The sequence below is a fragment of the Cucumis melo genome, chromosome 11 (assembly GCF_025177605.1).
Source record: "Cucumis melo cultivar AY chromosome 11, USDA_Cmelo_AY_1.0, whole genome shotgun sequence".
Taxonomy (NCBI): Eukaryota; Viridiplantae; Streptophyta; class Magnoliopsida; order Cucurbitales; family Cucurbitaceae; genus Cucumis; species Cucumis melo.
Genome location: NC_066867.1, coordinates 28,889,216 through 28,913,419, shown reverse-complemented (window position 1 = coordinate 28,913,419; position 24,204 = coordinate 28,889,216). Strand labels below are relative to the sequence as shown.

The 24,204-nt window shown below is 33.0% G+C and overlaps 2 protein-coding genes and 1 long non-coding RNA gene across 4 annotated transcripts; 2 read left to right on the top strand and 1 right to left on the bottom strand.

The window, feature by feature from the left end:
- Positions 1-44: 44 nt before the first annotated feature.
- Positions 45-1,766, top strand: LOC103497962 (uncharacterized). The gene is made up of 3 exons (XR_539512.3): positions 45-213; positions 1,279-1,444; positions 1,564-1,766. It is a non-coding gene; the product is annotated as an uncharacterized LOC103497962 (long non-coding RNA).
- A 6,314-nt stretch (positions 1,767-8,080) lies between these two features.
- On the top strand, positions 8,081-16,410 carry LOC103497963 (pleiotropic drug resistance protein 2-like). The gene is made up of 19 exons (XM_008460393.3): positions 8,081-8,581; positions 9,880-10,000; positions 10,102-10,190; positions 10,940-11,024; positions 11,110-11,400; positions 11,482-11,572; positions 11,668-12,568; positions 12,667-12,827; positions 12,943-13,046; positions 13,152-13,302; positions 13,385-13,584; positions 13,705-14,037; positions 14,133-14,423; positions 14,509-14,592; positions 14,697-14,830; positions 14,940-15,167; positions 15,312-15,483; positions 15,594-15,848; positions 15,984-16,410. Exons 1-19 carry the CDS (start codon positions 8,211-8,213, stop codon positions 16,251-16,253), a joined length of 4,332 nt encoding a protein of 1,443 aa, XP_008458615.3. The 5' UTR covers positions 8,081-8,210; the 3' UTR covers positions 16,254-16,410.
- Positions 16,411-16,521: 111 nt separating this feature from the next.
- LOC103497964 (uncharacterized) lies at positions 16,522-22,167 on the bottom strand. Of its 2 annotated transcripts, none has more exons than XM_051091800.1 (3): positions 19,755-22,167; positions 18,063-18,367; positions 16,522-17,222 (listed from the first exon to the last, which is right to left on the bottom strand). In XM_051091800.1, exons 1-3 carry the CDS (start codon positions 21,587-21,589, stop codon positions 17,197-17,199), a joined length of 2,166 nt encoding a protein of 721 aa, XP_050947757.1. In that variant the 5' UTR covers positions 21,590-22,167; the 3' UTR covers positions 16,522-17,196. The 2 variants fall into 2 exon arrangements, with proteins under 2 accessions (XP_050947757.1, XP_008458617.2); XM_008460395.3 differs by having other exon boundaries at positions 16,522-17,192.
- Positions 22,168-24,204: the final 2,037 nt, after the last annotated feature.

Sequence of the window (24,204 nt, the reverse complement as noted above, 5' to 3'; positions counted from 1 at the left end):
GGTCTATCAAATTGGGCCGATTTGTCAATCCAACAAGTGAATATCAAGCCGATTAGAGGAGTAGGAAAAATGAAAAATAAAGAAATAGGCCGATACAGTGTTCTTACTTCTTCCCCTCCGCATCGCAAAGGAAGTCATCGTCTATTATTCGCCCCCATCAGCGGCAGCCTTCGGAACAACGATTTCTCGCTCTCCTCAGACCTTCTAATTCACGTTAGTTTCAATCTCTTTTCCTATTTCTTCTTTTGGATTATGATTTCATGGATCTTCTTTCGTAATCTGATCTTGGATGTTAGCGTAATGTTCGAACCATTTTATATTTTTTCTGGTTAATCTACTTCACGATTGTTGTTGCTTTTTATGTATTTCTTCTTGCAATTTTCGGGGATTTGGATTTACATGCTGTTTTACTATTGGATTGGAATACACTATTAACTTCCATCATTTACTCATTGAATAATTATCTTGAGATATTGGTAAGGAAAAAGGAGAAAGGTTATTTTCTTGTAATTTTAATATCTATTCTTAATTTCTTGCCTATTTTGTGGAAATGGGTCTTACTTCGTTCAGCAGCAGCTGAATTGATAATGATCGTTTTTGTCCTTAAGAGCTAGGGCCAGCCTAGCTGAAACAACTGGGGATTAGGGTGAAGTTTTCCTGACCCATAATCACATATGAGATTTATTAAATTGGTGAATCAGATGTACGAGTGAGAATGGGCTCTTGAAAGTGAAGAATTGTGCACGGGAGGTGCATTATAGCTTTTTTTTTTTTGGTTGCCTATTGGTGTTCTTCTCTTGTAATTACCTTTAGATGCTTTGGGGTTCTCTTCTGATTTCATTTATCAATAAGTATTTCTTTCACTAAAGAAATAATGAAGAATTCTGCACGAGATGTTCATTATATCTATGGATCTTCTGGGACTGGGACCAATCAATAGTGGCTCCTGAAGTAATCCTCACCAAAAATTGCGAAATGAATGTAATCTTACCGATGGGGATCTCATTCTTTAGAGATGGCTGATGATCGAGTATTTATATTCTTTTGCTTTCTAGAGTTGTATTAAATTTATAGTCAGTAGGCAATTTATCATGTATTTTAGATTTAGTAATGTCGGAAACTTTCCAAAGTCCTTTGATTTCCTGTTTGTTGTATAGAAGAAATCAGATCTGTAAGCACACACTTGCAAATTCACCTGTTTTCTATACGAGGATGAATTTGGAGTTGGAAGTAGCTTTAATGAAATTTTATTAATTTACTATTTAAATTATTTTGCAGGATGACTGAAGCCATTGAGCAACCATTTAGGCCTCGTGAAAAACTTATTGAAAGGCAAAAGTATTTTCAGAGCATTCATAAGCACACATATCTCAAAGGCCCATTGGATAAGGTCACTTCTGTTGCCATTCCAATCGCTTTGGCAGCTTCATCGTTGTATCTTATTGTAAGTTTACCACTCTTTAATGCAGTTTAAGCTTTTCTCCTGCATTTTGAAGAATGTGATATTACTTGTACAGTATTCGTCATTACTTATAATGTCGGTCTTATTCCTGTTTCATGCAGGGACGGGGGATCTATAACATGTCACATGGAATTGGGAAGAAAGAATGAGGTCATAGTCTCTTTGCATGTTAATTTCGAAGAGTTTTATGCTCTGGATCCATGTTAATTTTGTTATTGAAGTAATCTCTGCCTAATAATTGCTTAGTTGCAGACTCGACTACCAATTGATTTGAATATCATTTTCAGATTCTTTGTTGTGTGTATTGGAAATGTTTGTCTCAGATTATTGTTTTTCTCCTTTTTTGAGAAATTGTCTGGTTGAGTTTGGTTTCCTAAGATTCTTAAAGTTGTGACGCCAATGTATATTGAGATTCTGGAAGCCCCGTGGTCGTGAAATAAGAAAGTGAGGATTAGCAACATACCCAGAATAGTTGTTTCTTTTTCCTTTATAGTTTGGCTCAGATGTTCGCTAAAGTAATAGGCTTTAGGTAATCAGAAGTTATATTATTATTCAATGTACATAGATTTTATAGAGCGCCTAAGTTATTACACAATTGGTCATGAAAGTAAAAAAATCCTTGTTTGATATTGATTTTGTTTTTTTTTTTCTATTTTTGGAATTTATTTCGTTTTTTTTTTCAATTTCTTTACTAGTGATTTTTGGTGTGAACAACAAATATTATATATATGTATGATGTGTGTGTGTCTGGGGCATTTTTTTTTAAATAGCAAAATGAATAAAAATATTTATAAAATATAGCAAAAGTTTAGATTGGTAGTGTCTATTAGTGATATTTACAAGATGAAAGAAAATATTTACGAACTATAGTAGAAGTTTAGGTTGGTAGATATCGATAAACTTCTATCGATATCTATTAGTGACATTGTGATAGACATCGATAAAACATTAATAGAATTTAAAATTTTGTTATATTTTATAAATTTTTTGTGCTTTTGTCATTTATAATAATTTTCTTATATATATATAAAATGGCAATCAAATGGAGTTGGAACTTGTGAATTATCTTAAATTGTGAAGTTTCTTTTCAGATGTTTGGTCTTAGTTTGAGGTGTGTAAGAGCAATGGTTTGCTCAGATTTCGAGTGGCTGTATTTTTCTTTCTTTTTCTTTCACTTTAAATTTTGTTAGTTCTAATGGGCGAGTGGGAATGAGTTGATTCAAAGTTATATATCTTTTTTTTTAAAAAAAAAATAATAATAAACCGAAGTTATATAAACTTGATGATTCGCTTCACTATTATTATTTTTTTATTATCGAGAGTTTACATTTTATGCTAGTTAAGCTAAGTTTAGGTTGATGAACCATAGGAATTGATATGGTATGTTCTTGTTGGTTGTCGTGTCCTTCCTAATCAATCAAACTTGATTGTAAATTGTTCAATTTTACATTTTCGTTATTTCCATCTATGTTAGAAGTCCTAGATTGAGGTAAAAATGAGATTTTTCCCCTTCATGAAAATGAGTTTTTTTTACTCTTTGGTAACGTCTAGTGGGTGAAATTACCTTAGTGACATCCTTGCACACATGTGAACGATCCGTTTGGATTAACTTAAGAAAATAAATATTTTTCAATAAATTCATTTTTGTTTAAACTCATTTTTGTAAAAATTATTTAAATATAATTAAAAATATAGTCTTGATTAACTTGCAAATGTTTTAATTTTCTTCAAAAATAATTTGTTTTTGTAAATTAAAGACTTGAAAATGCAATTCAATCGCACCTATCTCTCCTTCACAAATTCCTCTCTTATCTTTCCGTTGTCATGCTCTCCTCTAACTCATCGTCTTGTTGATAGTGGTTGGATGTTTATTTTCAGCAGAAAAAGAGGGAAGAGAAGAAAAGAAGGAAAAGAAAGAAAGAAACCCTTTGCTCAAACCTACAACTTTGCATTCCCTTTCTTAAATTCAGAGATAAAAAATCGTATCGATTACCATCAAACTAAACTTAATAGCTATACATAATCACAAAATACCACATTCCCGACTGACTATATATTAATATTCAATGCAACATAACAAACATTATTTTGGCTTGGTGCACCATCTCTATCCAATTCCTTCTATGTGAAATCACTTTTTTCATCTTATTCTTAATCCCAACCTTTATTCATTTTTCCACTACGTTTTCATTTAAATTTTGTCAATCAACTATATGAATTACTTAACTTACAAATAATTGATCTGACCTTCTAATTTCCTAGTAGAAGACTTAATATTCCCCAACCCTATAATTGTTGTACAGAAAAGGGAGTTTTGCAATTTAAGTTATGTTTCGAAAAAACAAAAACAAGAGCACACAATCTATACTAACAAGTAAGCGACACTAATTTTGTAATTATATTCATAAGGAGAGACTAGTCAATAATTTTGTCCATAAGAGCATGAGATTCAATAAGACCCGGTCTTTTTCTATTCACAATTCTAATAATGTCGAACGCTTGCGTCGAGTACTCAATATGTTCGAATCCATTCAAAATTTATATAAATAAGCAAGCCAAAGCATTGGATAACAAACAACAAGCATGAATTTTCAAATCCGATCCTTTATAATTCAATGAAGTACTTTTTTAATTTCCTACAAGTTGGCATCTCAAATGAGAGATTCGACATAGTCGTGTTTTAGGTTTATGTCAAAAAAAAAATACTTAATTTGATTATCCTTACTAAATAAATAACTTTATTTTAAGAAGGTGTTTGGTACTTGCTCTTGATTTTTCCTTTCATACGATGAAATAAAATAATATCAATCCTTGTTCTTAAAATTCTTTATTTCATAGTTTACGCTACATCATAATATATCTTTTTAAAAATAGAGTGAAATAATTGGTTGACGTTGATATATGACTTGCTGATATTTACGAAGACAACTCTATAATGTGAATAATAAAGTACGGTATATTTTGATAATATTAGTAATTTTCCCATAGATACAATTCATTTTAATTAATGTCAAGCTTTTGAATTTGAACAAATATTTTTAATACGTATTCAATCACTCAAAATTAATTTAACATTCAACAGTCGCAAAACCCAAATCACCTTCCTATATTGAATCCGCAATTATAGTTCCTTCAAGCCTCATCAATTTTTCACCGATTATGTGTTCTAATAATATGGTTTAAATTTTTCTGTAAAAACTAATTTTGTAAAAAGAAACACATACCTAACTCATTTACAGCAACAATATCCTAAATTTGAATTTAAAAAAAAAAAAAAAAAACTCTAATGTTAAAGTTAAGAGTTCAAATTAACCTCGTATAAAATTATGATGATGTAGTTAACCCTAGATTGTTTTCTAAGACTTTGATGATTAGGACAAGAAAATAACCTACTGGGTTGAGCGGATGTGTTTTGTTTCATGTTTGATAGGGTCGTCTACTATGAAAGCAAGACAATCTCTACTCATGCCCCGTTTGTTGGTTAATGTTAATTTTGGTAAAGCTTGACCATAAGCCCTAGTCGAAATTGAGCATGCTTGCTTGCACCAAAGGCTCAAGCTATACTCCATTTATAATAAACTCATTTTGGTCCTAAGTTTCTACTTTTAGCCGGTATTATACATGTTCACTTCTTTTCTTGACTTTGTTATTCTTCCTACTTGTGTTAGCTATTCGATATATCTTTTGGTCTAAAATCACTCATAACATAACTCCTTTTTTGTTTGTTTAATTTTTTTTTTTTTGTCGGTTTGAATATAACTTAACTGATCATAACATATGACCTTAACTATTCATAACATACACCCTCTCAATTAAGAGATTACAAAATTTAATCTCCTACGCACTCTACAATGTTACATTGAAAGGAAAAAAAATGTAATTATTAGGATTAATGGTCATATGATAGAGAGAGTTTCAAATCTTTTAAACTATACAAATAAAGTATTAGGTTATAATAGGATAGTATTATTTACAGGTACAAACACAAACACAAAGTTGAAAGGATTATGCTATATTTCATAATTAATTTTATATTAGTTTAAATATACATAATGTTAAATCTATGTGCTTAGGTATATTTTGACTTTTTATTTCGTTGTGACTCAAATTACAACATATTATTGTTTTGTGTTGTTTAAAAAATTATTTGAATTGCAACTTCTAGAAAAACGTAAACTGGGATTCTTTTGCTTTACTTTTAATACCCATCGTCTGATCTACTATGAAAAATAATACTCAAAACCTAAGAAACCATAATATATATATATATATATATATAAAATAACCAAAACATTAATTTGTCAAATCTATAATTATAAATATAATATATTTATAATTTCATTTTTGGAGCAGAACATTTTCAAATTGGATATATATTTTTTTCAAAATGAGATATTTCTACCTTTAAAATTTTTATCGGTCTTCTACTTTGAATTTCGGTTCATTTGAGCATGTTAGTTTTAGTGCCCATACGATCAATTCGTGTACATTTTGGTTTTTTAACTTCATTGTTATCTTTTTACTTTTGATTTTGGTTTATTATATAGTCTTTAAACTTTCAAGAAGTCACGATTTTTATCTATTTAAAAATGAAAATGGGCTCATTTTTCAAAAGTATAAGCTGAATAAAAACGATGAACATTCTTAACACATAGACATGACCCAAAATGAAAATTAAATCGAAAGTATAAGGACTAGAACAAAATCTAAACAGTGGAAATAATATTTGAATATATTTTTTATATTTATTGTTCATAATTTTCTCAAAATTAAAGAAAAGAAATCGAATAATGTACAGAAAGCATTTGCACATTGGAGACCCTGATTTCTTGCCATCAAGATATTGTTTTCTAATTTCCAAATAAGATAAAATGGATAATGAAGTCACGTCTTACGTTATCTCAATGATAATAATAATAAATCAATCAACCAATCTCTTAAATAAAAAGAACTATTAGAAACAATAATAATAATTGCCATATATAATTTCGTAAAGTAGTTCATAAACTTTTAACACTAATTATTATTTTACACCTCCTTCCATACTTTTTTTTTCTTCTTTTTCTAGCGTGGTTTTTGTATTAAAAAATTAGCATCAAAGTCAAACTAAGTTTATATTAAATAATATTATATCGACCATCAAATATTCTATATTACGTTGTAATTTTATTCTACATACTCAATTTGATACTCTAGTTTCAATTATTTAAAACTTTTAAGTAAAGGAATATAATAGAACTAAAAAAGTAATAAAAATTTACGAGAAAATTTCAAATCCTACTCAACTTTATGATATTTATATAATATTTATATATAACAAAGAGCATGAAATAAAGCCTCGTAATAAATTTATATCCTGATTTTTTTTACGCTTAGGGTTCAAGTTCTATTCTTTATCCTTTCTTTTTATATAAAATTTTATGCCAACAAAATCCTTAGGCCCACCGTTGTCTTGCATCTTAGAGTTTGAAAAATTCGAACCTACAACCTAATTATCATATTAAAAAAAGTGGACTAGTTATGTTTTATGAAAGGGAAAAAAAAATCATTTTTTATCATAAAAATAAAAATAAATAGTATGCTTTGACCAGAAGTTCAATAAATTAATAAGCCGAAAAGGTTCTTTTGAAAATAAAAAAATTAGCCGAAAAGGTGAAAGGACCTAAGACTTTAAAGCCTCTCTATATATATTTTGGGAAAAAGGACCAATCAATCTATCAAAAGTTTGTTGAATTAAGTTATGATAGGTTTTTTTTTTTCAAATTTTGAAAAAAAAAAAATCTAACAGATACGTAATCAACTTTTAATTTACATCTAACAAACTTTTCTAACATCAATTTAAGATATGCCTAAAGTTTTCTTAAACAATGAAGTTTTAAGTTCATGCCTAACCAATTATGACATATTTGATATTTTTAATACACAAGAAGCTTTAATTTTATACCAAATATCTTTTTTAAAATTATTTAAAGGTTTCTAAAAAAACTAAATGGACAAAGAAAGAAAATTGAGAAATCTAAAACTTGATAATACATATTCATAATCATCTTCTTAAAATTGTATTTATATACACATAGACCTATGCATGTATGTATATACGATCAAATGCTTAATAGAAAAAACATATACCCTATTACAAAGTTTTGATCCGATCGATTCAAATCACAAATCTTATAACCGAAGATGCTTATAATTTATATTTTTCAATATTATTCTCAAATAATTTCATTTTTCGTATATTCTTATTTATTGATTGTGCATCACGTCATCCATTTATCCAAATTTTTAAGATAGATGAGTAGAACTATGAATAATATGAATGTGAAATGGAAAGAAATGTATAGTGTGAACCAAAATGACTATAAATTGTTCTCACAAGGCAGCAAAGCAATTCTGTAACGTGAGTGACACGTAAGCCCATGCATGTTCATGCATACACATATAGATACCTGCACTAATAATATTACAACAACTCATTTAGTCCTTCCAGAAGTTCAACTCAGCAACATTGACCCACATTAAAAAAGTCAAACTTGGCCAGTCGTATCTTCTTGAATGAAATCTCGTAACCCGAATTGTATAAATAGAAGCATTATTACTTCTGAATAAAACACTATCAACAACGACACTCACCAATTTTCTCTTTCAAAGTTGTAATTAAAAAGAGAGAGAGAGAGAGTGTGTGCGTTCAAATTCAAACTGAAAACCCAGTTGGAAAATTAATTAATGAGATCGGAGGTTTTATAAAATGGCGTCGGCGTTCACTGGAGATGAGTTTCTACGACAGACGAGTAGCAGGAGCTGGAGGTCGTCGACGGCGAGTATGAGGGAGATATGGAATGCGCCGACGGAGGTGTTTGAGCGGAGCAGCCGGAGGGAGACGGCGGAAGAGGAGGAGGAGGAGCTGAAATGGGCGGCGATCGAGAGGCTGCCGACGTATGAGAGGGTGAGAAAAGGGATGTTGAAGCACGTGAGAAGCGGGGGGAAAGTTGTTCATGAAGAAGTTGACATTACAAAGATTGGAAATGAGGATAAAAAGCAGTTGATCAACAATATTCTCAAGGTTGTTGAGGAAGATAATGAAAGATTTCTCGCCCGAATTCGGGCCAGAACCGACAGGTTTGTTCCTATTTTGTATAGTTTCTCGAATGATTTTTGAATCATCGTTACGATCATTTTTGTACTTTGTTCTTATTTAGTATAGTTTCTTAAATGATTTTAGATCATCGTATTGATATTCTTAATACTTATTTGTATCTTAGATTAGTACAGTTTCTTGAATGATTTTAGATGATTGTAACGGTCACCTTTTATAAGTATATATACTTTTAAAAAGATTTCAGTTCCCATTATTTATTATTTATTATTTGGTTGTTAGTTTCTTTTTTTTTCTTTTTTTCTTTTTAAAGTTAATTTCATCCATGAGTTTCTTTTTCTTTTCTTCTTTTTGTTTGTTTGTTATCACCCCTTTAAAAATTTTGTTTTTTTCTAAATTTGAAAAAATTCGAGATTTTCAACATAAAACTAAAATATTTCCAAAATATAGCAAATCTTTTTATTTTATATATGAGAGCTAAGATAAACTTTAGTAGACTCCTATCAATGTTGATTAGAACATATCGATAAAAGATTATCAGTAACCTACCAATATTTATCATGGAAGGAATATGAAATTTTACTAAATTTGTAAATATTTTCAACATTTTTGTCATTTATAATAATTTTTTCAAAAAGTTCTTGATATTTATTTTTTATAGAAAAAATGTAAATGTATCTAACAAAAGTATCATAAATAAATTAAGAGCGAAACGGTTATCAAATAGTCTTATTAATATTTTTAAAAGGTATATGTTTATAATCTTAGATGATACTTTTATTTTTTTAAAAGTCACGATGAATAAAAGTAGTTTAAAATTTGAGTTGTAGTAATGTTCTTGAGTTGAACAGTGTGATTTAATACCATAAATATTAGAAAATATGTCTAATATTTCTATAATTAATCTTGATAAAGTCATTTTAATTAAGAAAAAATATTTAAGGGATGGGGGAACAACTTATAAATTGTATTTCTATTTTAAATTCAACTTATAAACATAAGCAATTGAACAAACACACACATTTATAAAATGTTATAAATAAAATGGTAAATTTAAAAGTGTTTAAAGTTAGAGTTTAATCCTACCGAAAAAACTATCTGGGAAGGTTTTATCAAACTATAAAGATTAAATTATTCTAATTATATATATGGACCAAATTTTTGATTTAACTAAGGAGGGTAACCGGACAGCAAACAGTCTTGTAGCAATTTAACCTGTTTACTCCCACATCTCTTCTCTTTATGCTTGTTGCCTTGGGAATGATCTGTTTGGCTGGTGAGAAAGATGCAAAGTTACTAAATATCATATTGATCTTGACAGGGTAGGAGTTGAAATTCCCAAAATTGAAATAAGATTTGAGAAATTGTCCATTGAAGGTAATGGACATGTTGGAAGCAGAGCACTTCCAACACTCCTCAACTCCACCATGAATGCAATGGAGGTGCTTATAAAACTATTCTTTCTTTCATTTATGTTCATCTGTATTTGAGTTTTGGAGCTTTCTGTGATTTTTTGGACTGAGAAAAATGTTAAATTAAATAGGGGGTTCTTGGAGCAATGAGGCTCTCTCCATCAAAGAAAAAAGTTGTTAAGATACTCCAAGATGTAAGTGGCATAATAAAGCCCTCAAGGTACATTATTTCACCATCCCATTTTGCTTCTATAAACTTTCGTGCTTCTAGACTTTTATACAGTCTTTGAGTATAATATTGCATAGTATGACTTGGATTTGTGTTTTGAGTGACATATGTTAAGAATCGACTATAAAAAATAAGGAGGAAGGCCAGAGATAATTATAAGATTTTATGTGGTTCCTATTAGTATGTTAATTATGTGAACGAGTAGAGATGAGGGCAACTTATTATTAGAGAATATTGCAAACTACAAATCAAGATACACTTCTAGGATTAGAAAGTTTATTTAGTTGTTTGGAGTGCTAGATAACAAACTAAAAACATTCCAACATGTATCCTTGAGTATAAGATTTCGGTTGCCAAAAAATTTCAAGAAAAAAATGACCAAAACAAATGCCAATGGAAGTTTAAGGAGAAAAGGTATCAACATTGAAAATTTGAAGACAAAATAAATAAGGATGAAGCTTTAAGAATTTTCTCACAAGACTCGTCTGAGATGACGTATGATTTTGATTGAGGTCAAGTCTTTCCGGTAATGGCAATTGGGGACCGTTATAACGATTGGTTTAGGTAGAGCGGTCAGGTTACCACGGACTCCTATAGAGATTAGTGACCAACCTTATGTGTAAAACTTGCTTCTCTTATGCTTTTTGCTATTTTCTTTCTCTAAGAAGGAAAGGAAGGTGATTAACTATATGCACACCTTCAATTTTGTTGCAACTTATTCTATTGTTAATGTTTTCCAGGATGACATTGCTTCTGGGTCCTCCTAGTTCAGGAAAAACAACACTTCTAAAAGCACTTGCCGGAAAATCAGATGATGATCTAAAGGTCAACCACAACTTCTCTCTGCCTGTCCCTTGATGGATCCAATTGTTTCTTCATTCTAACTGACAAATTAAAAGTTTTCAAACAGTTAAGTGGGAAAGTTACATATTGTGGTCATGAACTTGAAGAATTCATACCTCAAAGAACTGGTGCTTATATTAGCCAGCACGACCTTCATTACGGTGAAATGACCGTTCGTGAGACATTGGACTTCTCTGGACGTTGCCTCGGAGTCGGAACAAGGTATGATTTGTTAGTTGAATTGTCTAGAAGGGAGAAAGAAGCAGGAATTAAACCAGATCCCGAGATCGATGCATACATGAAAGCCACAGCTATGGCTGGCCAGGAAACTAGTCTGATAACAGATTATGTTCTAAAGGTTTGTCTATTATATCCTCTCTTCAGGAATGTCATATCTATACAAATTTAAGACATATTGAAACAATTTCAACTTCTTCAGATACTTGGTCTTGATATTTGTGCTGATATAATGGTTGGAGATAATATGAGAAGAGGCATCTCGGGTGGACAAAAGAAGCGAGTAACTACCGGTATGTTAAGGCTATAGATTATGAAATCTATCTTTTGAACTTCTCACTTGGTTTTGATTAGTTTTGAAGAATCTTTTTTGTGTGTTAAAATCTAGGGGAAATGTTGGTTGGACCTGCAAAGGCATTTTTCATGGATGAAATTTCAACAGGATTGGACAGTTCTACCACTTTTCAGATTGTTAAGTTTATGAGGCAAATGGTTCACATTATGGACATCAGCATGGTGATATCGCTACTCCAACCTGCACCCGAAACATTTAATCTTTTCGATGATTTAATCCTTCTTTCTGAAGGTCAGATTGTGTACCAAGGCCCACGTGAGCATATTCTCGAGTTCTTCGAATATGTTGGTTTCAAATGCCCAGAAAGGAAGGGCGTTGCGGACTTTCTGCAGGAAGTTACTTCCAAAAAGGATCAAGAGCAGTATTGGAGTAGGAAAAACCAACCTTACCATCACGTCTCTGTGTCGGATTTCGTCCAAGCGTTTGCTTCTTTTCATGTAGCCCAACAACTCATAGAAGATCTTAGAGTTCCTTTTGATAAATCTAGAACTCATCCTGCTGCATTAGTTACAAAAAAGTATGGTCTTTCCAATTGGGCACTCTTCAAGGCTTGCTTCTCAAGGGAATGGTTATTGATGAAGAGGAACTCTTTCATTTACATTTTTAAGACTTTTCAGATCACACTCATGGCTACAATTACATTCACAGTGTTCTTAAGAACAGAGATGAAACCGGGTTCAATCCAAGAGAGTGGGAAGTTTTGGGGGGCCTTGTTTTTCAGTCTTTTAAATATCATGTTCAATGGAACAATGGAAATGGCAATGACAGTTTTTAGGCTTCCTGTGTTCTATAAACAAAGGGATTTCTTCTTCTATCCAGCTTGGGCTTTTGGATTACCCATTTGGCTACTGAAGATTCCCATCTCATTAGTGGAATCGGCAATCTGGACTGGTCTTACATACTACACAATCGGTTATGCACCTGCCGCCAGTAGGTAAGAACAACAACAAAGTAAAATTAATCATAGAGCAACAAGATCAAAACTGAGTTATGAATGGTGCTTAAATTCTACCGTCACTTCCAACATTTCAGGTTCTTCAAACAGCTGCTGGCCTTCATTGGAATCCATCAAATGGCTTTGGGTCTATTTCGCTTCATTGCAGCCCTCGGAAGAGCAGAAGTCGTTGTAAACACGCTCGGTACCTTCACTTTGCAGATGGTGTTTGTGCTTGGTGGCTTCATCGTCTCCAGAAGTAAAAGAATCAATCTTATGATAACCATCCTCCTTTCACCATCTTATATTAGATAAAATACATTTAAATACATCTAATGATAATATGTAACTGATATATACTTTTCTTTATGTAGATGACATCAAGCCATGGCTGAAATGGGCCTACTACATTTCTCCTATGATGTATGGACAAAATGCTATCGCCATCAATGAGTTTCTTGACAAGAGATGGAGTGCTGTAAGTTCCTATTAAACATCCACTGAACATTAGAACATTCAAAACTTCAAACTTAAAAATTCAAAGAATTCGATCCTTCATGCTTACCATCTTTCTTTGACTCAGCCAATTCTCAACACCACAGTAGGAAAGATCCTTCTAAAGGAAAGAGGCTTGTTTACTGATGAATATTGGTTCTGGATTTGTATTGGAGCACTTTTTGGTTTTTCTCTTCTTTTCAATCTTCTTTTCATCGCCGCCCTCACCTTTTTGAATCGTAAGTCGATACAACAAACTTATCTCCCTTTCCTTTTGAATTGAATTTGTTTCTTGACGTCTTGCTTTCTTCTTGGTTCCAGCTTTTGGCGATAACAAAATCATATTATCAGAGGACAACTCAAAAAGTAGCTCTAAGAAACAATTGACGTCGAGTTCAAAAGGAATTAAAAGCTCAGGTGTTGATGTGGCAGATAATCGTACTAACCGAGGAATGGTTTTGCCGTTTCAACCTCTTTCTTTAGCTTTTAACAATGTGAACTATTATGTTGACATGCCTGCAGTAAGTACCTTTACTTTAGGACGTACTGTTATATGCTCTCTCTACATATCTTATAGTAACAGCATATGTTTGAGACAAAAAAAAAATCTCAACTCATTGAATTTTGTGTACCTTCATCAGGAAATGAAGAGCCAAGGGGTTGATGAAAGACGACTACAACTGCTGAGGGATGTTAGTGGTGCTTTTAGGCCCGGTGTTCTTACGGCATTGGTTGGTGTAAGTGGTGCTGGAAAGACCACCTTGATGGATGTATTAGCAGGAAGAAAAACTGGTGGCTATATTGAAGGAAGTATAAAAATTTCTGGATACCCAAAGAACCAATCTACATTTACTCGAGTTAGTGGCTATTGTGAACAGAATGACATCCATTCACCATATGTCACAGTATACGAGTCCTTGTTATACTCTGCCTGGTTGCGTCTTGCATCTGATGTAAAAACGGAAACACGAAAGGCATGATTTGTACACACTCTGATAGATTCTAAAAAGCTTTTAGAGAACGAAACAACCGATGATGTTACTGAAAATTGTATTGATGATCTATGCAGATGTTTGTCGAGGAAGTGATGCAGTTGGTTGAGCTTAATCCGTTGAGAAATGCTATAGTTGGACTTCCTGGAGTGAACGGTCTTTCAACTGAACAAAGAAAGAGGCTCACAATCGCTGTCGAGTTGGTTGCTAATCCCTCTATCATCTTTATGGACGAACCAACATCAGGTCTAGATGCAAGGGCTGCTGCTATTGTAATGCGCACCGTAAGAAACACGGTTGACACGGGACGAACAGTAGTCTGCACAATTCACCAACCGAGTATTGATATCTTTGAAGCATTTGATGAGGTATTTGAGTTCATTGACATAGTTTCAACCTTAAGGTGTGAAGCGTGATCTTCATAAATTGATTTTTCTTTGCTGTCACTTGTAGCTCTTGCTAATGAAAAGGGGAGGACAGGTGATTTATGCAGGACCACTTGGTCGCCATTCTCACCTACTAATCGAATACTTTGAGGTATGGTTGGTCATCGAATATCACATTTATATTCATGTTTACCACGATCAGATTATGATAGATTTGTTTATTAATACTTCCCACACATTTGAGTACTTTTGCAGGCCATTCAAGGGGTTCCAAAAATTAAAGAGGGCTACAATCCTGCTACCTGGATGCTCGAGGTGAGCTCTGCCGCTGTAGAGGCTCAACTTGATGTCGATTTTGCAGAAATATATGCAAACTCCAATCTCTACCAGTAAGTTGAATTATGCTGCAACTCATTTCCCCTTGAAATTTCCTATGCTCCAGTAAGTGCATGAATTGATTTTTTTTTTCTTGGGTGAATCTTTTCCTTCATTCCTCAGGAAAAATCAGATCCTCATAAAAGACCTAAGCACTCCACAAGAAGAGTCCAAGGATCTTTATTTTCCTACAAAATATTCCCAAGGCTTCATAACTCAGTGCAAGGCTTGCTTCTGGAAACAACATTGGTCGTATTGGAGAAACTCGCGGTACAATGCAATCCGGTTCTTCATGACTATCATTATCGGTATATTGTTTGGTATAATCTTCTGGGGTAAAGGAAACATAATGTAAGTCTACTTCTTTTATTTTCAACCACATTCTTAATATAATGTTCCTATGAATATGATATCTCCCCTTTTTAATGTTGAAAGAATAATTCAGATGATTGGATGAACTTAAATGTTTCAACTTAATCTTCATTCTGTTGACAGAGAAAAACAACAAGACCTAATGAATCTTTTAGGAGCTATATACTCTGCAGTTCTCTTCCTTGGAGCTACCAACGCCTCGGCTGCACAAACCGTTGTTTCGATAGAAAGGATGGTATTCTATCGAGAAAGAGCTGCAGGGATGTATTCTGAGTTACCATATGCATTTGCTCAAGTAAGGAGATGAAAGTCAATATCAAATTAACAAATTATATCTCTAGATATCACATTTTCCTTTATGTAGAAAGATATTTGTGTGAGTGATAAAAATGAGCTGCTTCGCAGGTGGCCATTGAGACAATATATGTTGCTATTCAAACTATTATCTACGTGTTGCTTCTATACTCGATGATCGGGTTCGAGTGGAAGGCAGACAAGTTCTTCTATTTCTACTACTTCGTATTCATGTGCTTCACTTACTTCTCTATGTATGGGATGATGGTTGTTGCCCTCACTCCAGGCCCTCAACTTGCTGCAGTTATTATGTCATTTTTCCTCAACTTCTGGAACTTGTTCTCTGGTTTCCTCATCCCCAGGCTGGTACGCGATTCCAAACCTTGATCTAAGTTTCTTAGAGAATTCAGAACCTTAACTTGGAAAGAAAGCAAATAAGTTTGATCGTCACAGTTGAAAATGCAATTTAAATTGAAAGTTTAACCCTTGAATTGCTTGCAGCTAATTCCTGTGTGGTGGAGATGGTATTATTGGGCTTCACCAGTTGCTTGGACAATCTATGGCATTGTCGCATCACAACTAGGAGACAAAACCAACTTCCTAGAGATTCCTGGTTCAGAACCGATGCGAGTAAATGAATTCCTCAAGAAAAACTTGGGTTTTGATCATGACTTTCTAATCCCACTTGTTATCGGCCACCTCGGCTGGGTTTTTCTTTTCTTATTCGTGTTTGCATATGGCATTCGATTCCTCAACTTTCAACGAAGATGAGAAACACGATCACAAAATTGTTAAGAGTTGCATGATCAAATTTACACAATAGCTCAATTGTTGTGTATATAAATTATTCATTGATTTGAGAAAGTTGTTAAAAGTTTTATATAAGAAGTGCACAAAAGATTCAATTTAAGTGCCTTACAATTTCTGACTCTCTCTCTCCATTTAAAGTTTGCAATGAGATAACCATGAAAGAAACATGTATAGTCTAGTACAGTACAGTACAGTATGGTGGAGCTGACACAATCAGAAGAAAATAGAATTATCCAAGGCAACTATAAGCATGGGATAATTTTTTGCTAAATACAATTAGCATTTCAAATCAGTTCAATGATGGCAAAAGGCCAATGTAAATTCAATCCCCTAACTTAATCCAAGAGAACTCCAATCTGTTACCAAGCTCTTGACAAAACACACATCAAAATTGTGTTCCCACCAAAAATTTGCCCACCAACAAAAAAAAAGACTACAGAAACTAGTTTTAGTTTACCCAAATACAAAACTAAGGATGACGGTCGAATAACCGACACCAATGCATGAGACATTCTATACAAAAACTAACTCTTAGTAAACACTAACACTGAAGAGATGCATTTACAATGGCTTGGATTTCTTTCTTGCTTTTCACCACAGACCTCTTCTTGGTCTCGAAGTCGAGTTTAACCAAGTCCTCGGCAAGGCCTAAGTAGCCATAAAGTACACTCTCCAATGTGTTTGCTCCTGTTGCTTTATGCAGATCCACGTTGCTGTCAATGAGATGTCTCAGATTGATTTTATGGACCTCGTCCCTACCGTGACTCTTATCTGCAAAGCTTTTGTGTAGTCTTTCTGCTTCTTGCAACCCAGAAAACATTGCACCAAAAGTTACTACCATAATACTCTGGTTTCCGGGTTTACCACGTACCACTTTGATCTTCCCTCCACAACCCATTCCTGCTCATTTTGTTTTGGGGCAAACCAAAACTATGGTGAAACCAAAAGACTAAACAACCAATAATGTTTTTAATATTTATCGATAATCAACAAAGGTAAACATGCATAATTCATCAGAGTTGGTGAAAACTAACCTAACAGGACTGTAGTAACCGAAAGCAAAAGAAAAAAAAAAAAGTTAAATTGAATATTTGGTCTTTCAGAAATTTAGAATTTAGTTTCTATGATTTGATAAAACTTTTCGAAGTAATCCTTACAAGACTATTCTAGCAAAGTATAAGGACTATTTATAAGGTTTTATCAAACCTCAAGTACAAAATTCTAACTCGTAAGACCGAAGGGACCCAGCAATATTTTTCCTAAATTATAAAGATCAAATCTTCAATTTAACCAAAAAGAGTTACATGCATATACTTTGAGTACTTTGAAAACCAAACCCTTATGTGAGTCCACGGTAGTAAGTAGATACACATAGCAAACCTAGAACTAGAATCAAGTCCACTGACCAATTCTGTTAAATTTAACAGAAACATACAGTTACTTAGATTTTGGAATCCACATGAGTATTTATGACTTTTTTCTAAAAAAAATAAAATAATATAGTTTGCAAAATAGGCAAGACAAAGAGGTGTGAGTAGTAATTATCTCACAGGAAAAACCATCTATATAATTGATTGATTCCAGCTCCGGTAACATAAAAACAAACAAGGGCGCACTATTTTAAAAATATATTGAGCATGTCTATAGACCACATCTTGGTCAACCTGAGAAGACGACTTGAAATCTTGAATGATGTGTCATCAACATGCAACTTGAATATTAGAAATGGAAAGACGGGCAATTCATAGTTACAGCAAAGACAGGGTTTACCTCTAATAACAGCCTCAAGCTCCTCACAACTTATGGCTACCCCATCAGATAGTTTATCAATTGCAATAGAACTGTTATGAATGATAAGAACAGGGGGCCATATAATGAGATCCTCCTTCAAAGCAAGTACTTCTTCGAGAGGTAATATCCTTCGAACCCATAGACCATTTGGCGCTGTTTCACTGCTCCATCCCATGAGCCAACAAAGTGCTTTATGAAGACCCAAGTGTTCTGCCCTAGATCCTTCCAGCGTCCGAGAGGCATGTTGTGATAAGCTTAGTGCATCTACAAACTCCTTGGACTTGCTGATAAAAATGCGAGTAAATTTAGCAAGCAATATATATACAGAAACCTAAAACACGTGCACCAAGAGAAAGTGGCTTTCCATGGAAAACGTCTTGCATAGTAGAGTATATGAACCTCAAATTATTCATTCATACCAACTTAAGAAGAGGTGGAATACTAGAGCATCGGTTGAACTACATAGATAGCTTCTAAAGAAGTTGTGAAAACAACAATACAAGGCAAGAAATTATGCAGTCACGGGAGTGTAGAAGGAAACTCAGGCTAAAGCCCTGATTGCAAGAAACTTTTTAGCTTGCATTACACTCTCTTTGGAAACACGATTCTGTTCTCTATCTCTTCCAACCATATTCTAAATTTCTATGATTTCTCAAATTAAAAATCAAAACAAAGGTCAAAGATAACTCTTTGATCATTTGAAAGGAACAAGAGACTGATTCCAAAAAGTCTAAACCAGCTCAACGGAGTCCCATCAATTTCATTTCAAAATGAAGCTTCCATTAAAAAAGAAAATTAATAAAATATATGAAAAGAGAGAAATATGTAAATAGAAGTTGAATACAAAAGTCTTTCTCAATTCAAACTCACATCAGAGAAGTGATAATAATAGAAAATGTTTATATAAGTATCAACTAAAGGTAAGGAAAGGAGTTATGAACTTTTGGGACCACATTGTAGGGAGTTAATAATAAGGCATAAAATAGACATTTCTTAATCATGGGATCAACAAATTTCTTGGGAAAACTCCTACTTCCTTTCCCAACTCCTAGTGCAAGGTGTGGAGTAGAGTTGTACTCCTAAATCCTATACTCCACAACTCCTTGGGCGACTTCACTGCTCTCAACTTGTACTCCCTTTAACTCCTTCAGCTAAGCAACTCCTAAATTTATTATATGTCTATCCTGGAAAACCTAGGGTTGCCAAATCCAGCATTTAATTCATATCCCAGACCTACCTAAACTACTGCTAATAAGGGATCAAAAGCATTTTTCAATTCACACGCTTGAATAGTTTTGACCTTGTGAAAGATATTAAACATGATTTTTAAGATGAACATTGAGAGTAGTGTTTATATGGATAACTTTTTCTTTAAACAGTTACAAAAAAAACTATAAAATAATAATAATAATAATAATAATAAGCATTTTCCAAGTGTTTCTTTTCAAGTATCTAAAAATGTTTCACTTTTTCTTTAAACAGTCACAAAAAAAAAAAAAAGTATTTTCCAAGTGTTTTCTATACAAGTTTCTAAAAATGTTTCATATTTCCCCATTACCAAACTCAACTTACGTGGCGAGCAAGCTAAAATAAGACTTCTAATAGGATAGGGACATCACAAGCTCAATGGAGGTAGAGCATAGCATATTGGAAAGAAGAAAAAAAACAAACCTGCCGCAGACAATGCATGTTATAATACCACATCCTGGCTCTGTTAACTTCTTTCGTCTGGCTGGATTCTCACTCAGAACTTTGACAAACTTCAGAAAGGCACTCTTTATCAGCTGGTTCAACTCCTCTGGATCTTCAAGTGGTGGCCTACTGGTTGGACTTTGCACCTTCTCTTCCAAGTAATCACCTGTTTGAACATCAAGGCAACCATGATCGACATTTGTCTTCCTCAGACGTTTGTTTCTTTTACGTTCCCGTTCTCTAACTAAAGAGTTTGAATTGGGATCCCCTAAGGGCAAACCCAAACGTTTCTTTAGGTTTCTACGTTTAAGCTTTGAACGTGGAGAGACATGGTTTACTACCCAAGGCAACTGCCGTTTAGAGGAAAAAGAAGTATCCTCGTCAACCTGCCAGTTGTTTCTACAGTTTAAATTGAAATCAGTATCTTTAACATCTCCATGATTTAAAAACTGGATTCTGCTAAACACATTTGGTTTTTTAAATGAACCAGGCCCGGGATCATGCATTTTGCTTCTTGCTCCTTCAACCCTCGGCTTTGTTGAATGTTGAGCTTTCCATGTCAGCTTTCTCCTGTCTTCCATGTCGCCCAAATCTTGTTTATGTTTTGAAACTGACGACCCATTTACTCCATCTTCAAGCGTCCATTTCCCAAAATTTGTCCTATAACCATCTTCTTCAACCAAAAGTAATTTCTCACTGCTTATATATGCTTCTCGTTCACCATCCTGTGAACTTTCAGTTCCTGAACCCAAAACTTCAACATACTGTTCCATCGCAAAAGGGGCAGTGCTCATACAAGAACCTTCAATGAAAGCATTGTGATCTCTTGGTCGGGTAGTCTCTTCAAAATGGCTTTCAGTGTCTTGGAATCCTTCGACAACAGAATCCATTACTACACTGGTCCTTGTAGAATCTCGATAGAAATCGTCTTGCGGGATTCGAACCATGTGTTGAGAGAAGGGACGGCTGGGTCCAGCATCAATATCAGTCCTCTTACATGGCTGAACTGAGAAATATTGATTGCTATCGTCAAAATGTTCGATATGGTTCCTCCGAGCTCGTTTATACTCCAGTAAATCATGAAATTCGCCTTGCGAAATGCCTTTAGATTCAGCAACAGGCGCACTGGAGTGAAGATGAGACGCTTGAATCCCACGTGAAGAAGTTTCGTTTCGTCTTCCTCTATGAGAATTTTCAACTAATTCAAAGATCGGACGGTCCCGAACATGGACTTCATTGATGTCATGCAGGGGCCCATCATACTTTCTAGAAGAAGACAAATGGTTGCAGTCATTGATTCCAACACTTCTGGAAGTATCCCCATTATTCTTTACGTTACTATCTTTAGTTGCCCCAATATTCATATGGAATGTCCGCAAATTACCACCTAAAATACTCTTGGACGACGTACCCAAATGTGAACCAGAAACCCTAATTCCTCGATTATCACCATCAGACCCATTAACATGTTTCAACCCCATACTCGCCTTCGAATTCCCATTGGCGAGATTATTATTAACAAACAAATTTTCCCACTGAAACTTTTTCGCCGGTGATTCCCCTTGTAAATTCTCGCAAAACTGAGAGAGTTTACGGAAATGTTCGTCTTTATGAAAATAAAGACGACTTCCATTGTAATGGTCTCTGATAGAAGAACCAGAAAGTTCATTCGTCATCGGTCGTTCCCGTGAAGAACGTGAAAACCAATGCGAATAACAATGTGGATATTCTTCAACCCGAGGTTCGGAAGTTCTCCGTCCAAACAACGACGGAGACTGAGACCTCTTATCCCGACTCATTTCTCTAGAGTTCATTGCGTTTTTTTCACTCAGTAGAACAAAAACTAAGAACCCTAGAAGAAAACAGAACGAAAAAACCAAAATGAAAAAAATGCAAAGCAAAACAAAAAAACAAAATGATTAGCAAGCAAGATTGAGTTGAAAACAAAAAAGAAAAACATAAAGAAAGAAGAAGAAACGATTAAAAGATAATGCAAAGCGATGAAGGGAAAAGACAAGTTCAATGAGCGAGTGATTTCGATCGGAGAAGAAGGAGTGGGGACTGAAAATCGAGGGTTACGTTGAAGGTAGTTTTTGTGGTTGTGTTGAGATACTGATATTGGTAACGACCGCCATCGAAGAAGAAGATTGGGAGTGCGTCTTTGATTTTTGAAGGTTGCGAAATTGTGGCTTATTGGTTAAGGAACAATTGGATAATGGTTGGGTGCGTTAAAGTACATGGTAATGTATTAAGTGGCAAAACTTGATTGGGTGGGATGTGAAAGGAACGTAACGAGCGGGTAATGGAATTTGCACGATGGTACGGTATTGGCACGTGCGAGAGATGTCCTCCCCCACCCTACTGATACTCTCAGTCTGACGTTTTAAACATTACAAGAAAAATAAATGTTCTAGAAAATAAGAAATGATAAATGTAAATTACTAAAAGAAATAAAAAAAATATATCAATTACAAGTTTGAGTAAACAATAAAATAGGGTTTTGGAAATAGAGAATTTACGGTAGTTAATTAAAAACTTTTAAATAGTATTTGTTGTAGTATGATGTAGTTATGATAGTCTTGGATGGACGTTGTCCAAACAGATAGTAAATGGTAAATCAATTATTATTATGATGAAATGTTACATTATAATAACCTAATTTGTAGGCTACATCACAACAACTATTGTCATGCAATGGTTAATAATTGATCGGCCTTGATCAATATAATTGCTTTTGGATACATTAATTGTTTAAAGTAATCGATATCAAACTTATTTCATTCACAATTTGATCGATTTGGTATAAAATTATTGTCAACAAATTAATATGATTTCTATTATTAATTAATATTTAATGTATAGATATATTAACCTGCGTATGGTTCAATTTATGGAAACTCATCGATCTTTTAATAGGTTTAATTTTTCAATTCATTTATTTGTTTGTTCATTATTGTCTTCCTTGAGTTGGTGGGGGGAGATTGGTGTGGTAATAAACTTTTTTTTTTTTTTATCTCAAGATGATTAATAACTAACCATGAAAAGTGGAATAATGCTCAAATGTTGAAATTTTGATATGATATCTCTAAGTTTTTTTTAAATAACAGCCAAATGAGTTTCATAGTATTTATTTGTTATTGTGAAATTTAACGTTTACTTAAGCATATTTTCAATTAGTATACATTTTGTATTATCAATTGCGAGTTTGAGGTTCGATACTCATCCTATAATGTTATTAAAGAAAAACACATGGATAACAAATATTGTCTACATTGTCAAATTTGTATTTAGACGATATTGTCTACTCAAAACTTTAAGTTGTTTATTGGATTCGTGGAGTTCACCGACATTATACTGTTGTGCTTTTGAAGAGTATGTATGATTTTATTTCTAGTAGATGAGACCCTTTTTATGGATTGAGGCCGACTCATTCATTATTTAGCAATTGGTCGTATAAAGTTTGCTTAGTTAATTTCAATAATGAAATTCAAACTTTTGTTGACATATCTAAATATTTCGAAGAAGAGATCCATATCAACAACTCCAATTGAAGGAATAACAATTTGGTGAATGAAGTTGTTCAAAAGCCAAAAGGTATATATTGACCTTGTAATGATCTTTGCTTTTGCCTTTTATGTTTCTTTCCTAGGCTTGCAAAAATGATGTTAATTCATGATTTTATTCTCTATTTATAAGTTTAAAGTTGATTATATATACAAAATATTGAAACTATTAATAAAAATAATAAAATACATCAAACTTTCGTTAATGAATTTCATTTTTTTTTCTATATGTAACAATTTCTCTTAAGTTTTTTCTCTATTTATTCTATTTATTCATCATTTAATGAGTATTTAAACCTTTTCAAACCTATTAAATATGAAATTAAAATTTCTAAAGCCTATAAATTATAGGAAAACACCCCATCTATTAGACAAAAATTTTAAAAATAAAAAACTTACCAAAAGTTTATTCTTTTAATTATTAGAAGACCTCTTAGAGAATATTTTTTTAAATGTTAAATTACAAATTTGATATATAATAGCAAAAAGAAAGTTAGACTTTAAATGAATTGTTTGAAAAGGTATAAATGTAATAAGAATTATTAAAAAATAAATGAGCGTTGAAAAAGTGTGAACAACAAACAAAAATGAAATTATAAAACGTGAAAACGGTGACCAATAGAGTTTGATTGAAAAGTATAGGAATGAAGTAAGTTTTATATTACAAATTTAATATTTAAAACTATAGATCCTGATATGAATTTTCTAATATATTGTATTACAATCTCGTTTCGTTACGATCTACCAAATACCCTCTTAATCTCTATAACTTAGTTCTTATAATTTGATAAAACCTAATAAACAATCTCACAAACAGACCCTAATAGACTATATAAGAAAAATTAATCAAACTATTGAAAATGAAT